This window comes from Bison bison, unplaced genomic scaffold (genome assembly GCF_000754665.1).
Source record: "Bison bison bison isolate TAMUID 2011002044 unplaced genomic scaffold, Bison_UMD1.0 scf7180017847092, whole genome shotgun sequence".
NCBI classification, from domain to species: domain Eukaryota; kingdom Metazoa; phylum Chordata; class Mammalia; order Artiodactyla; family Bovidae; genus Bison; species Bison bison.
Genome location: NW_011477665.1, coordinates 14,522 through 27,652, shown reverse-complemented (window position 1 = coordinate 27,652; position 13,131 = coordinate 14,522). Strand labels below are relative to the sequence as shown.

The 13,131-nt window shown below is 45.7% G+C and overlaps 1 protein-coding gene across 5 annotated transcripts in view; it reads left to right on the top strand.

Moving 5' to 3' along the window:
- The first annotated feature begins 2,740 nt into the window (after nucleotides 1-2,740).
- The window catches only part of NCR1 (natural cytotoxicity triggering receptor 1), an 18,836-nt gene continuing 8,445 nt past the window's right edge, over nucleotides 2,741-13,131 (top strand). The window contains exons 1-9 of one of the 5 annotated variants that reach the window (XR_825441.1): nucleotides 2,741-2,906; nucleotides 2,989-3,024; nucleotides 3,201-3,485; nucleotides 5,565-5,843; nucleotides 6,112-6,165; nucleotides 6,687-6,734; nucleotides 9,075-9,193; nucleotides 10,631-10,687; nucleotides 10,948-11,043. Coding sequence is in view for 4 of the 5 variants with exons in the window: in XM_010841787.1 (XP_010840089.1) it covers nucleotides 2,873-2,906; nucleotides 2,989-3,024; nucleotides 3,201-3,485; nucleotides 5,565-5,843; nucleotides 6,112-6,165; nucleotides 6,687-6,734; nucleotides 9,075-9,193; nucleotides 10,631-10,804 (1,029 nt within the window). In the remaining variant the exon portion in view is untranslated. Of the gene's footprint in view, nucleotides 2,907-2,988; nucleotides 3,025-3,200; nucleotides 3,486-5,564; nucleotides 5,844-6,111; nucleotides 6,166-6,686; nucleotides 6,735-6,839; nucleotides 7,372-9,074; nucleotides 9,194-10,630; nucleotides 12,045-13,131 lie in introns of those variants that run through there. The other 4 variants (XM_010841796.1, XM_010841787.1, XM_010841816.1 and 1 more) reach the window with 4 other exon arrangements.

Below are 13,131 nucleotides of genomic sequence, written 5' to 3'. Positions count from 1 at the left end.
AGTCATGTCCGACTCTTTGCAACCCCATGAATTGCAGCACGCCAGGCCTCCCTGTCCATCACCAACTACCGGAGTTCACTCAAACTCATGTCCATCGAGTCAGTGATGCCATCCAGCCATCTCATCCTCTGTCGTCCCTTTCTCTTCCTTCCTCCAATCCCTCCCAGCATCAGAGTCTTTTCCAATGAGTCAACTCTTCGCATGAGGTGGCCAAAGTACTGGAGTTTCAGCTATACAATCATTCCTTCCAAAGAACACCCAGGACTGATCTCCTTTAGAATGGACTGGTTGGATCTCCTTGCAGTACAAGGGACTCTCAAGAGTCTTCTCCAACACCATAGTTCAAAAGCATCAATTCTTCGGTGCTCAGCTTTCTTCACAGTCCAACTCTCACATCCATACATGACTACTGGAAAAACCATAGCCTTGACTAGATGGACCTTTGTTGGCATAGTAATGTCTCTGCTTTTCAATATGCTATCTAGCTTGGTCATAACTTTCCTTCCAAGGAGTAAGCGTCTTTTAATTTCATGGCTGCAGTCACCATCTGCAGTGATTTTGGAGCCCAAAAAAATAAAGTCTGACACTGTTTCCACTGTTTCCCCATCTATTTCCCATGAAGTGATGGGACCAGATGCCATGATCTTAGTTTTCTGAATGTTGAGCTTTAACACAACTTTTTCACTCTCCTCTTTCTCTTTCATCAAGAGGCTTTTGAGTTCCTTTTCAGTTTCTGCCATAAGGGTAATGTCATCTGCATATCTGAGGTTATTGATATTTCTCCCAGCAATCTTGATTCCAGCTTGTGCTTCTTCCAGCCCAGCATTTCTCATGATGTACTCTGCATATAAGTTAAATAAGCAGGGTGACAATATACAGCCTTGACGCACTCCTTTTCCTATTTGGAACCAGTCTGTTGTTCCATGTCCAGTTCTAACTGTTGCTTCCTGACCTGCATATAGGTTTCTCAAGAGGTAGGTCAGGTAGTCTGGTATTTCCATCTCTTTTAGAATTTCCCCAGTTTATTGTGATCCACACAGTCAAAGGCTTTGGCATAGTCAATAAAGCAGAAATAGATGTTTTCTGGAACTCTCTTGCTTTTTTGATGATCCAGCGGATGTTGGCAATTTGATCTCTGGTTCCTCTGCCTTTTCTAAAACCAGCTTGAACATCTCTACTCAGCCATAAAAAGGAATGAAATTCTGCCTTGTGCAGCGGTATAGATGGACCTCAGGGGCATTATGCTTCGTAAGATCAGTCAGACAGAGAAAGATAAACACTGTATGACATCACTTATATGTAGACTAAAAAAATAATATAAATGAATGTATAAGCAAAACAGAAGCAGACTCACAGATAATAGAAAATAAACTTGTGGTTTCCAAATGGGAGAGGAAAGTGGGTAGTCACAAATTAGGAATTAGTTTGTATCCCTTACTCCCATATCCCTAATTTGTGACTACCCACTTTCCTCTCCCATTTGGAAACCACAAGTTTATTTTCTATTATCTGTGAGTCTGCTTCTGTTTTGCTTATACATTCATTTATATTATTTTTTTAGTCTACATATAAGTGATGTCATACAGTGTTTATCTTTCTTATTTGGCAAAACTAATACAATATTGTTAAGTTTAAAAATAAAATAAAATTTAAAAAATAAATAAATAAAACAAATACAAATTAGAAACTATTGTATATAGGGTGGATAAACAACAAGGTCCTATTGTATAGTACAGGGAAAATATATTCAATATCCTGTAATAAACCATAATGGAAAATAATATTTAAAAAAAAGAATAGACTATATAGCACAGGGAATTATGGTCATTATCTTGTAATAAATTATTATGGACTATAATCACTGCTATATGCCTGAAACTAATAGAATATTGCAAATCCACTATGCTGCTGCTGCTAAGTCGCTTCAGTCGTGTCTGACTCTGTGACCCCATAGACAGCAGCCCACTAGACTCCTCTGTCCCTGGGATTCTCCAGGCAAGAATACTGGAGTGGGTTGCCATTTCCTTCACTATACTTCAATTAAATAACTTATTTATTTAAAAATTATTTAGACCCTTAAAAAAAGAACAACGGACACATTTTGCATTTAAATATATTAATGTACTTAATATTTTAATATTCTGCTTTATAGAAGGCTAAAGGAATGTCAATATGTGAAAAATATTTTTTTGCTTAAAAATAGTATTTTATTAAAACATTGTAATAAACCTGAAGAAGACAGTTTTATCATTTTATTCTTTTTTTTTTTTTTTAGTTTTTTTTTAATTTGTTACAATATTGCTTCTGTTCCATATTTTGGTTTTTTGACCATGTGGCATGTGGCATGAATCATAGCTCCCTGACCAGGGATGGAATCCACATCCTGCACATCAGAATGTGATGTCCCAACCACTGAGCCACCAGAGAAGTCCCTCTATCACTCTGATGAAACCAATTAACATCCCAGCACATGAATGCTGGACACAGAGGAGCCAAAGTCAAACACACATTTTTTAAATGACTTTAAGGGTTTTGCTCTGTACACTGCCCTATGCCTTCCCTGGGCATAAAGTCCCCATTTCAAAATTTACCAGTTGACCTAGAAATGAGTTTCTGCCAGGAACCAGACCATGGTCAGAGGCTCTAGTTAGAAACCACAGATACACTCAGATGCATCATGGGAACTACGTCTTTTCCTTACTGCCAATGGCCAGAGGTAGAGGAAGACCTTTGAATCATCAGTAAACAAGTCGGTGTGAAAGCCTCTGGGCGACTGCTCCCGAGCTTCACTCACCACATCCTGAGCATCCCCCTGGCCCGCGGGGCTCCATCTCCACCCAGCTGTCCACATTTACCAGGGAGAATCTGAGCGATGCCTTCCACACTTGCTGTCTTTCTTGTCCTTGGTGAGTTCTCGCGTGGAAGAAAGCTGGAATTGAGGGGTCTAGCATGGATAGGGCAAAATATCTCATCATTCCTGTCTTCCAGGGCTGGGTCTGAGCCAGAGGAGCAGCACCCAGAAGCGTAAGTCCTTCCTTCAAAGCCCCCAAGTTAGGTTCAGCCACTGTATCTGCTTGAGAACAGCTAGAGGAAAGGCCAGGGACTCTGACTGGCTAGGAAGGCTCACGGCCAGCAGTTGGGTGGATGGTAGGCTGGAAAGGGGGCTTTCTTGGGAACTCCCGCCTCTGATTCCCTTCCAGAGATGCTCTCGAAACCTGCCATCTGGGTCAGACCGAGTTTCATGATCCCAAAGGGAAGATCGGCTACCATTGGGTGTCGGGGAGCTGGCGAGGCCATGGAATACCAACTGCATTTTGAGGGGGGCCTTTCTGCCTTGAAGAGACCGAAGTCATCCCCAGTGATGAACTGGGTGAAGTTCCCCATCCCAGCCATGACCTCTCACACCGCAGGGCAATACAGGTGCTCCTACCGAAGTGGGGAGCTCTGGTCAGAGCTCAGCGACCCTCTGGAGCTGGTGGTAACAGGTAACTGTCCTGTGGTGCAGCTATAGGTCATCTCATCAACCTGAGTCCTCCAGAAAGTCCTCACTTGCTCGTCTCCCTCCATCTCTCCCAAGCCTTGCTCAGATATTAGTTTGTCTCGGGGGCAATGCAGGGGGTTGGTTAATGCCTATGGGATTCTTTAGAGAATTGTCTCTATGTCCTAGAAGCAGATTGGTCTTTAGTTCTTCAGAAAAGAGACTCTAAGATGGATGTTTGTGCCCAGAGGGAATCACCATGGAGTGTCCTTAAAAACAGCACCTGTGATAAGTGAGGGGCACAGGCCCTCACTGCTCACAGAAAGGGCAGTTGAACAGCAGTGCAACTCCAAGGGAGACCTCAGGGACTTCCCTGGTGGTCAGTCCAGTGGTTAAGATTCCATGTTTCCAATGCATGCGATGAGAGTTCAATCCCTGGACAGGGGACCAAGATCCTGCATGCCATGTGGTATGGCCAAAATTTTTAAAAAAATAAAAAATTTAAGTACAGAGACTTCAACTGAACAAATGTGGAACTCTGGACCTGGCTGGCCTTTCAGCGTAGTCTTGAGGCTAGAAGCTCTGTGTTCCTATCAGGCAGGGATTGGATGAGAACCACTCCTAGGGAGATTCCAGACAAGTAGTCTTGCTTTTGTGGTTCTTGGGTTCTAGCAGAAGACAGACTATGAGTCAAAGTCAGGAAATTCAAATCAGCTACACAGCATGTGAGGGTGAAATGGCAGTATGGAAAAAGCAAGGTAATTAGGATTGAGGTGGCCAGGTAATCTTGGGTCAGGTGGTTCCCTTGCATTGAGGGATGTGGGTCTCAAGTTTAAGTCAATATCACAGTCACCTCTGGACTTGCAGAAGCACAGATGACTTTAGTAAACCCACATTCATGTAAGCAATATTCACAACAGACAAAGGTAGAAACAAGTTTGCCTGCCAGTGAATGAATGGATGAAGAAAATGTGGTCTATTCATACAACTGAACATTATTCAGCCTTAAAAAGGAAGGAAATCCTGACACTTGGTAACTTGAGGATGTTATATTGAGTGAAATAAGCCCACCATCAAAGGATCAATAAGTGTACATTCCACTTAAATGGGGTACTTAAAATAGTCAAATTCAAAGGCATAAAGTAGAATGGTGGTTGCCAGGGTCTGGGGAAAGGGGAAATGAAAAGTTAATGTTTAACATATAGAGTTTCAGTTTTGCAAGATGAAAAGCATTCTGGGGATTAACAGGGATGACAATTGTACAACAATGTGGATGTACTTAATATCATGGGATTATACAATTAAAAATAGTTAAGGTGGTAAATTTATGTATATTTTACTACAACTAAAAGTAGCAATGAGGTTTTAAAGATTTTTTTTTAATGTGGACCATTTTTAAAGTCTTCTCTGAATGTGTTAAAATACTGCTTTGGGATTTATGTTTTGGATTTTTGGCCACCACGAGGCATATGGGATTTAGCTCCCCAGCCAGGAATAGAATCTGCACCCTCCTGCACTGGAAGGCAGAGTCTCATCCACTGGACCACCAGGGAAGTCCCGCCAAAAAGATTTTAAAACACAGGTGGCTGCCCCTCCCCCAAGTTTCTGATGCAATAGTTCGGGGATAGAGCCTGGAAATTTGCATTTCTAACAAGCTTCCCCAAGATGCTGACATTGCTGGTCCCAAGGACCAAATGCTGAGGACCATTGATGTAGGAAAATTCCCAGAAAGAGATTCCTCTTAACTCTCTTGGCAGCTGGTGGAGGGACTGTCTCAGTCTTGAAGGGAGAATTCAGGGAGGGTGTGTCCATAACCAAGACAAATCTAGGAAATAGAAGAAGAGACCAAGATTCCAAGCAGTGATATCCTGGCCCTAAGGACTAGAGGGATGCTAGGAGATGCAGCAAGCAGGATACAAATGCTCTGTACTGGGATTTCCCTGGTGATCCATTGGTGAAGACTCCACCCTTCAAGTGGAAAGGTTTTGGGTTCGATCCCTGGTGGGAGAACTCTGATCCCATGTGGCACGTGGCCAAAAAAAAACAAAAAAGATACTCTTAACCTACTCGCCACCTTCTCTCACAGGACTGTATGATACACCCACGCTCTCAGTCGAACCCAGGTCTGAGGTGACCTCAGGAGAGAATGTGACCTTCCATTGCCAGCTGGCAACAGCTACAAGCACGTTCTTCCTGCTCAAGAAGGGACGATCCAGCCGCCCCCAGCTCAGATACGGGAACCTGCGGGCAGAGTTCCACCTGGGCCCTGTGACCCCAGCACATGGAGGGACATACAGATGCTTTGGCTCCTACAACAACCATGCATGGTCTTTCCCCAGCAAGCCTGTGAAGCTCCTGGTCAAAGGTGAGGACCTCCCCCTCAATTTTGCCCCATGTCCTTTCTGGATCTCTAAGTGACCACCAAACAGCGATGAGGATGGCAGCAGAGAGGCAGGTGGGGCGATGCAGAGAAGGTGCTTTGCACCAATGCTCTCATCCACATCGATTCCCAGAGGTCCAGGAGCTAGCGAGAGCATGAGGACCATTGCCACAGAGATGGAGGATGGAGGATTGGGGATGGGGGAGGGAATAGGTGGGAAGACCAGACCCCTTGATCTTCTCCTTGTCTCCAGTGCCAGGAGATGCCGGGGACACCACCTTCGCACCCACCGAGCACACCTCTTCTGGTGAGTAACAGATACTTCTAAACTCAGGGGAAGGACTCAAAGCCTCCCAACCACACTAAAAAGCTGGCATTCATTCACAATATCCCTTGAGTGCACAGAGCAAGCCATGAACTGCATTTCTGTCAGCCAACCAGACGAAGACCCTTGCTTGGATGGCACTCATAACCTATAGTCAAAGTCGTTGCTGTTCAGTCACTTAGTCAGGTCCAACCTGACTGCAACCCCATGGACTGCAGTGCGCCAGGCTTCCCTGTCCTTCACCATCTCCCAGATATGCTCAGATTTGTGTCCATGGAGTCGGTGAAGCCATCCAGCCATCTCATCCTCTGGCGTCCCCTTCTCTTTCTGCCCTCAACCTTTCCAAGCATCAGGGAACTCTTAGTTGGGACAAACAGGATCTGGTTCCCCTACCAGGGATCAAAGTCAGGCCCCCTGCACTGGGAGCATGGAATCTTAGTCACTGGACCACCAGGGAAGTCCCTCACACCATCTCTTTTCCTCACTTTCTTTACTCTCTGCAGACTACTGGGACTCCTACGAGTTAACCACAGGGACCCAATCGCAGAAAGGTAAGCTGGCAGCAGGGGCTGTGGGCCCTTAGTAAAGGGGAGAGAGATGGGGTGAGGTGGTCTTGGTAGCTCCCCATGAGCAATCGCTCTGTTCTTCTGACCCAGACCATCTCCTCTGGAATCACATGATCCAGAATCTCATCCGGCTTGGCCTGGCTGTCCTGGTCCTAGTGGCCCTCATGGGGTTCCTGCTTGAAGACTGGCTTCACAGGAGAAAGTCTCAAGAGAGAGCCCATAGGGCTTCACATCGGGGGTGCAGGAGAAGGCTCCGAGCACAGAGAGCCCTGGAAACATGATCAAGAGACCCAGCAGCCGCAGGTGGAGCTGAAAGTGGCCCCAATCTTGGGCTGTGGGAGCTCCGTGTGGAACCCATGGAGGAAGGGAGTTGCTGCAGAGAACTAAGGGAGGACTGCGTGCAGTTGGACAGGAGGAAGATGAAGACGGCACATTTCTCCTGCAGACCAAGCCTGTTGTCTCTTCCAGGTTCAAAGGACTCTTGTGCTTCCTTCCTGCAAGCCAAATTTTCAACCACCCCCATCTTTCCTGAAAACAGCTTTAACATCACGGCCACGGGAATATTTCCTTCTTCCTTTTGTCTTTATCCTTACTTCTTTTTATAAATTTATCTAATTTTAACTGAAAGATAATTGCTTTACAATGTTGTGATAGTTTCTGCCATACATCAACATGAATCAGCCATAGGTATACATAAGTCCCCTCCTTTTTGAACCTCCCTCCCACCTCCCACTCCTCTAGGTAGTCACAGAGCACCATATTGAGCTCCTTGCATCATACAGCAAATTACGACTGGGGATCTCTTATACACATGGTAGTCACATTTCGGTGCTGCTCTCTCAGTTCGTCCCACCCTCTCCTTCCCCTGCTGTGTTCACATGTCCATTGTGTCTGCATCTCTATTCCTGCCCTGCAAATAGGCTCACCAGTACCATTTTTTCTAGATTCCATATATATGCTTTACTATATGAAATTTGTCTTTTTCTGACTTATTTCTCTGTATAACAGGCTCTAGGTTCATCCATCTCATTAGAACTGACTCAAATTCATTCCTTTTTATGGCTGAGTAGTATTCCTTTGTATATATGTACCAAAACTTCTTTATCCATTCATCTGTCGACAGACATCTAGGTTGCTTCCACATCCTGGCTATTTATCCCTCTTTATTCTTTGCTGTCTCTGCAGATGAGAGACATTCAAAATATTTAACCACCAGTACAGAAAATGCATATTTATCAATAGGATTAAGAGCTAAAGAGGTAACAACCCAGTAGCGAAGTCCCACCCATTGCTATTGTAGATGAACCATGACAGGTGTGATATGAAAAGGATACATTTGGGGCAACATCCACAGACTTCAGAGAACCTTTGTCATCCCAAACTAAAAGTGCTTTTAAATTTTTAATTGAAATATTTTTGACATAGAACTCTCTGTAGGTTTAAGGCATTTAATCTGTTGATCTGATACATTAATCTATTGTGAAACAATTGCCATTATAGTGTTAGCCAACACCTCTCTCACATCACATTATCAACATTTCTTTTTTGTGCTTGGAATAATTAAGATCTGGTCTGTTAGCAAGTTTTATGATTATCATGTGACACTGTGGTGTATCATTACCATACTGATCATTAGGGCTCCAGAACTTACTCGTCTACTAGTTTGTTCCCTTAAATGTCATCTCTCCATTTCCTCCACCCACCAGTCTTTAGTAACCACCATTCTGCTCTCTGTTTCTACAAGCTTGGCTTTGTTTTTAGATTCCAACTTTAAGTGATATCACACAGTATTTGTCTTTCTCTGATCTATTTCACTTAGCATAATGCTGTCAAGGTCCATCCTTATTGTAAAAAAAATGGGAAGATTCCTTTCTTTCTCATTTTTACTAAATATATCTTTATGTTGGACCATAAAGAAGGCTGAGCACTGAAGAACTGATGCTTTCTAATTGTGGTTTTGGAGAAGATGCATGAGAATCCCTTGGACAGCAAGGACTTTAGGATCAAACCAATCAATCCTAAAGGAAATCAATCCCAAATATTCATTGGAAGGACTAAGGCTGAAGCTGAAGCTCCAATACTTTGGCAACCTGATGCAAAAGCCGACTCATTGCAAAAGACCCTGATGCTGGGAAAGATTGAAGGCAAAAGGATAAGCAGAGAATGAGATGGTTGGATGGCATCACTGACTCAGTGGACATGAATTTGAGCAAACTCCAGGAGATAGTGGAGGACAGAGTAGCCTGGCATGCTACAGTCCATGGGGCCACAGATTTACAGACGACGTAGTGACTGAACAATCCCAACAAAATCTATATTTTTAAGGGGGCACATTCATCACTCCAGCCCAGGACCAGTGTAACCCATCTTCACTTCTCAAGGCGCCCATGTGCTTGGAGATCCGTTTCTGCCGGTTGATGCTGGTCTCATGGAGATCAGGAAAGGTGAGCTTTGAAGACTGAGAGGGCATCTCATTCTCCTCCCTCAGCTCAGCCTCTCTTCCTTCTTTGTTTACCCCCAGTTTCTTCCATTTTCCCAATTACAACAATAAGACAGGATCTCCGGTCTGCCTTTCCTGTCTACTTTCTTCATCCCATCTCATACAACAGGTGCACTGCAGAATCAGGAAGCAGGGAGAAAGGACGGAATTTGAGCTCCATGAACATCTGTGTTCCTGAGGCAAACTATGTCCTTTCTGTTTTCACCTTCCATTGGCCAAAAGGAGGGGTTGATAACTCCTTCTCAGTAATGCATAAGCTCATGATATCATTCTACAGATTTTTTTTTTAATTTTAATGTGGACCACTTTTAAGTCTTTATTGAATTTGTTACCATATTGCTTCTGTCTTATGTTTTTTAATTTTTTGGCCTCAAGGCATGTGGGATGTTAGCTCCCTGACCCGGGACCGAACCTACACCCCCAGCTTTAGAAGGTGATGCCTTAACCAGGGAAGTCCTCATTCTAGGAATTTATCAGTGCTCCACAGTATTACATCACCATCAGTACCAGAGTTCTCTCACCCTGAGTCAGGAACAGGAACAAAATCTTCAGAGCATGGATATGATCTTTCGGAGAAGGTCCACCCCCTTCCACTCTTCCTGGTCTGTAGATGGGGTGACTGATCGCCCTGACACATCACCCACCTGGGCAAGGCTATACTCCACCCCTTCAGGCTCAGTCCTCAACCACTAGAAACTGGTTCTCACCCCTCACTTCCTCTGAAGCTGTTTTTGTAACCTAATAAATTTCCTGGAACTCTCAGTGGACACCTCTCAGCCCTTATCTTTGCTCTTCTGTTAATTATATATGACCACTTCCTCCTTGAAAAAATCACCTCACTGGCTTTCTCTGACCCCTCCTCCTACTCACTCGGACTCTCCCTACACCACTGGGTTTGGGGGGCTCTCCATGGCCAGAGTTTTGAGGTTCTATGGCGGACTTAGTGTTTCTCTGGACACAAGTCTGGGTTGACTTCATTTAACACCACGGTTTTGATTTCTCTACAATCAGATGCCAAAATCTGTTTCTCTTCTGATTACAGTCACATTGGTGTGGGTAGGGGTGGGGATGGGGAAGGTGGGGGGGGGGTAGTTAGGGCCTCAATATGTATATTCGAGGGGGACATAATTTAGCCCATAGCAGGGACTGTCCTGAGCTTGGTGTTGAGCAGCACCCCTGGCCTCTATCCACTATCTACCCAGACCACCACCCACCTAACCTATTACAACCAGAAAACCTCCATGAGCTGAGTCGAGTGTGCATGTGTGCTCAGTCGTGGCCAACTCTTTGTGACCCCATCGACTGGAGCACACCAGGCTCCTCCTTCCATGGGATTTTCTGGCAAAAATACTGGAGTTAGTTGCCATTTCCTTCTCCCCAGGGGATCTTCTTAACCCAGGGATCGAACCTGTATCTCCTGCATCTCCTGCATTGGCAGGTAGGTTCTTTATCACCACGCCACATGGGAGAAGTCTCCATGAACATTGCCAAATGTCCCCCTGAGGACAAACTGAGGAACTACCCGGTTAAGAACCCCTGGCTTGGAAGGATATAAATAGGGGTGATGGAAGAACGTGGCTGTGATGGGGGAGGGACCTCCATGAGATCCGGTGGTCAGCTAGGTGAGAATGTGTTGACTGTGCTGAGAAGGATGGCCACGTGAAACACTGAAGCGCCTCCCGGACCCTCACCCCCCAGGCAGAAACCACCAGAGGTGCAGGGCTCGAGGCAGAGGAGTGACAGGACACCCTGCATGACTGGGACAGAGCGAGCCAGGGGAAACCCGACTGAAAGGTGAGCCCAGGGGTCTTTATTTTTCATTCTGGTTGCACTGGGTCTTCACTGTGGCACAGGGGCTCTTTGTTATGGCTCGCAGGCATCTCCAGGTGTGGAGCACAGGCTCTAGGGTGTGCAGGCTTAGTTGCCCTGTGGCATGGGGATCTCAGTCCCCCAACCAAGGGTCAAACCCACATCCCCTGCATTGGAGGGCAGTTTCTTAACATGCTTAACACCACCAGAGAAGGACCCAGAAGCGACTTTTGAACCCCAGATTTGCCGTTTGTCATCACCTTGTGCAAAACGAGAGTTAAATAATTATAACTTCAGAGGAGGGACTCGCCTTCCCAAACCTGGATCTCCTGGCTCATACACAGAGCCCTGGAAGAGAGCCCTGGTGAGGTGAACCCCAAAGTCAAGAGTTTGCCTCCACTTCGAGGCATCAAGGGGCCCCCACCTTCTCTCTGGGACTCACTAAGGCTCAGCAGGAGGGTGAGAGGAGGAGACATGATTCTGGAACCATCCCGGTCCTCTGGCCCCAGCAGAGCTGAGCTACAATGGGACTGAGGCTGAGGGGGAGGGGTCCAGGAGAGGAACCAGATGGAGAGGGGGAAGCCCATGTAATACCATGAGGCTGAGGTTTTTAACGCCTGTGGAAGGAAGAGTCACGCCCCCACCTAGATCTCTACCCAACCGGGGACCCGTGGGAGGTGCGACATCCTGAAGACAACGCTCGCTCTCCATCTGCTGTGGGGTTTTCAACCTCTGGGTGATGACTGCTGTGGGGCTGTGGTGTGTGCTGTAGAAGGTTTCACAGCACCCTTGGTCTGTGCCCAAGAGAAGCTCAAAGCAGAGCCAGTTGTGACCTCCCACCAAAATCCAGAGTAGTCAAATTCGTAGAGACAAAGTAGATGAATCAGTATAGGGTTTCCTTTTGGGGAGATGTAGACGTCAAGGCTATGGTTTTTCCAGTAGTCATGTATGGATGTGAGAGTTGGACTATAAAGAAAGCTGAGCGCCAAAAAATTGATGCTTTTGAACTGTGGTGTTGAAGTCTCTTGAGAGTCCCTTGGACAGCAAGGAGATCCAACCAGTCCATTCTAAAGGAAATCATTCCTGAGTGTTCATTGGAAGGACTGATGCTGAAGCTGAAACTCCAATCCTTTAGCCACCTGATGCAAAGAACTGACTCATTTGAAAAGACCCTGAGGTTGGGAAAGATTGAAGGCAGAAGGAGAAGGAGATGACAGAGGATGAGATGGTTGGAAGGCATCACCAACTCAACGGACATGAATTTGAGTAAACTCCAGGAGTTGGTGATGGACAGGAAGGCCTGGTGTGCTGCAGTCCATGGGTTTGCAAAGAGTCAGACACAACTGAGCAACTGAACTGAACTGAGACATTCTGGAACTAGATGGTGGTGATGGTCACAATGGTGTGAACACCCTGAATGCTGCGGGGAACAAGCTCCGCCCCTGGCAAAGGTCTTGAGGAAGGAGGCTTGGCATATGCAAAGGCAGGATCAAGCCTCAGGAGTCTCCCTGGAAATTCTCGAGCATCTACCCCCAAAACCAGAGTCTGCCTACTTTCTACTTTGTGCTTTCACCTACACCTCTGACTTAACAGGGGGCTGTCCCCCACTACCTCTCTCTGAAAAAAGGGTTAGCTTACAGCTCCAGTTAAAAATTCCTGGGTGTGACAGTGTTTCAACCTACAAACTCCTTTGGAAGTCCTCTAGCCTGCCTGAATAGGTTTTTCCGGCCACATGTGATTGCTCAGAGCCTCCCAACTGTGAGAGGCATGAGATGTTCTAAACTGTCTAAATACAGATTCCTTTGAGCAGTTAAAAGATTGATTAGAAATTGTATTGGTGAAGGGATTTTCACTTGTTGGGCCAATGTTTGCTGCTAAGTTTCCATATCCCTTACCTGCTGTGTCCCTGGCAGTGTATTGATTAATATAATTGGTGTAAGTAGTAGCTTTAATGTTTGTAACCTGGGACCCTTGAGTTAATTCCTTTTCTTGTTACAGCCCACCACACCTTTGCTCTGTAGAAATGCAACTTTATCTAATGCTTTTGGAGGGTGGCTCCTGACCAGTCACCTT